The sequence below is a fragment of the Sphaeroforma arctica genome, assembly GCF_001186125.1.
Source record: "Sphaeroforma arctica JP610 unplaced genomic scaffold supercont1.888, whole genome shotgun sequence".
NCBI lineage: Eukaryota > Ichthyosporea > Ichthyophonida > Sphaeroforma > Sphaeroforma arctica.
The window spans coordinates 30,606-33,700 of record NW_014039670.1 but is presented as its reverse complement, the minus strand read 5'-3'; the positions used below and the strand labels follow the sequence as shown (position 1 = coordinate 33,700).

Genomic DNA, 3,095 nt, shown 5'->3' with positions numbered 1-3,095 from the left:
ATGCATTCATACATACACACATACATATATATATACATATATACAAATATATATATGTGTGTGTGTGTGTGTATATATCTATTATATATATATATATATATATACATATATATATATATATATCCGTATGAATGTTAATATATATCAATATATAGCTGCGTCGACGACCACTTCAACCCCTATTGTAGATTGTTAATTTCGCAAAGTGGTCACAAAAACACGTACCTGCAAAAACACGTACCTGTCTACAATACACACGCACATCTCTCATACAAATAGAGGTTGATGTAAATGGTTCCCTCACTGACCTGTGTTTCATTGTATGGTATCAATATGTACGCGCGTAGCCATGGAATCAACGTACTGACATATACCCTTCGTAATTACATGTACTTGGTACTCCATGAATTGAACCACTCTCGCAAGACTCTTGGGCAAGCAATTATAAAACTACTACTACCAAATGTTCATAAATGATGTACATAATACTGACTCATCCGGGCGGAATCACTTTATTATTAATCACCACCCATCAGCGTCATGCAGCGTGGTTGCTGGCCACTCACTTCCGTGAGCGTTTGCCGCGGTCTTTGCTGGTGCCTCTACTCCTACTTCTGGACGCTCGCCGCTTGTGACTAGCAGTGCGTGCTTTCCCCTCAGCCTCTCTATCCTTCCCCTCCCCACTACGCCTACCCCCATCAGTACGTTTATCGCCACCACTACGTCTACCCCCATCAGTACGTTTATTGCCACCACTACGTTTACCTCCATCTCTACGTTTATCTACATCCCGGTCGTCGCCTCTGCGTCTCTTCGCGCGTGTAAGTGACCCGTCAATCTCCCGCTCGCTCTCGTCACTGCTGCCGCTGGAAGACTCGCTGCTGGCACTGCTGCTACTACTACTAGAGCTGCTACTACTACTACTAGAGCTACTGCTAGAGCTGGATGAAGACGACTCTGACCCACTATCCGACGAATCACTGGACTCAGCCTCCTGTTGCTGCTGCATGATGAGTTTGGGTGCGTTCTTGAGGTGTTCGCGCAAGTCGTCGGTCAGGCCACCCAACCCAATGGATGTGAAGAAGTTGATCGCGAAGCGCGTGTTGCGTGGATGGTCCTTGGGCAGAAGGTTGCGGAAGTATGGCGACAGGAAGGGGTCTTGCAGGCGCTCGTTTAGCTTGGCTAGTCCCATATGCTCGGTTATTTCCTGAGATGGCGCACGAGTGAGAGATGCGGTTTTGAGTGAATGAAGCCGTGCAACACGATTGCCTGGGGCAGCATGTATGAGAATGTATTTTCTTATTCTCGAGGTGACGATGGATGTGCCGAATGTATTTCCCATAAAATACACATGTATTACAGTGATGTCCACAAGTGATCGACAGTGTCGATTGGATTCAGAGTGCAGTGAGTGCATCCCTTGACCTTGTGCAGAGGTAGACGAGAAGGTTCATAGCCACACGCAGCACAGATGACTATGCAAAGACAGAGGGATATAAGCTTACTATGCAAAGAACAAGATGTAGTAGATAGCTACTCTACACTAGGGTCCTAGCCACAGATGACTATGTAAAGACAAAGATATAGTAGATATTTACTCTACACTAGGGTGCTAGCCATAGATGACTATGCAAAGACAGGGATATAGTAGATAACTATATATTAGGGTGCTGGCCAATTCAAGCTTAGCGACTAGAAGCAACGTCACTTGTCACATATATGATACCATGCACACAGCGAACTAAGGGCAGCAGATAGTCCAGTTCAATATACTAACCTGGACACACATATACCCGCGCACTCGTGCAATCTGGAACGCAAATAAACCACCGCACAGGTAAACCGAATACACACAACTACACACTCAAGTACAACCGAACACACACCACTACACACTCAAGTACAATCGAACACACACCACTACATACTCAAGTACAATCGAACACACACCACTACACACTCAGTACAACCGAACACACACCACTACACACTCAAGTACAATCGAACACACACCACTACATACTCAAGTACAATCGAACACACACCACTACACACTCTCAAGTACAATCGAACTCACACCACTACACACTCACGTACAATCGAACACACACTCACGTACAATCGAACACACACCACTGCACACTCAAGTAAAATCGAACACACACCACTACACACTCAAGTACAATCGAACTCACACCACTACACACTCACGTACAATCGAACACACACCACTGCACACTCAAGTAAAATCGAACACACACCACTACACACTCAAGTACAATCGAACTCACGCTACAGACCTGGAAGAACACTTTGATGAAGATACGACTCGACGCATTCGTTTCCTCTTCATTCAGATGCACCGCCTCCAGCGTAGTCCAATTCACCGCGTCTGTGACACGAATTGTCATAGAGCAGATCAATACAAAGATATGATCTGTTTGAAACGTCTAATATGTCTGAAATGTCGGAAATATCTGAAATGTCGGAAATGTGACATGAATGGAATGCTCATATACAGCTAATACGCTTTGGCTGTCTCCCACATCATCGTGTGTATGTTTTGAATGTGCGGGGGTGTACACGAGAAACCAGTCTGCAAGCAGTGGTAGGTATTTTACCGAAGCCTGGCAAACATGGTATGTAGGCGAAACCCAGCAATTAGCATACCGTTGAAAATTGCACTTTACACCTGATGGAAGTAGGCTAGGGTTTTTAAGGTTTAGGGGTTAGGGTTTACACAGCCGACCGGAAGGTTTGAAAGATAAGTTGCGTCTCTAAGCGCTGGCGAGCGCGCGATGTTTTGCAGCCGATACATCACCGGTTGTCTTATCATATTCATACACGCCACAGAAAAATGATCGCAGAACACCGTACATTGGCACGAAAACCTAAGTCATTTCAAGAACACATAACAATACAATGCATCACTTCCACCTCGTACGCTCGCGCCAACCACAACATTAAGTACCAATGGGGTACGCGCACGTGTCGCCGCTTGCGAGGATACCTCGATTAAAAGATAGGTAAAACCACGCAGGCTGTTGTGTACACCGATTTCCTTATATAAATACATATACATATACATTAATATA

At 45.0% G+C, this 3,095-nt stretch overlaps 1 protein-coding gene across 1 annotated transcript; it reads right to left on the bottom strand.

The window, feature by feature from the left end:
• Positions 1 to 497: 497 nt before the first annotated feature.
• SARC_09107 (hypothetical protein) lies at positions 498 to 2,411 on the bottom strand (the record flags this gene model as incomplete). Its single annotated transcript, XM_014296896.1, has 2 exons — positions 498 to 1,207; positions 2,301 to 2,411. The coding sequence occupies 2 exons, from the start codon at positions 2,409 to 2,411 to the stop codon at positions 563 to 565; spliced, it is 756 nt and encodes a 251-aa protein (XP_014152371.1). The 3' UTR covers positions 498 to 562.
• Positions 2,412 to 3,095: the final 684 nt, after the last annotated feature.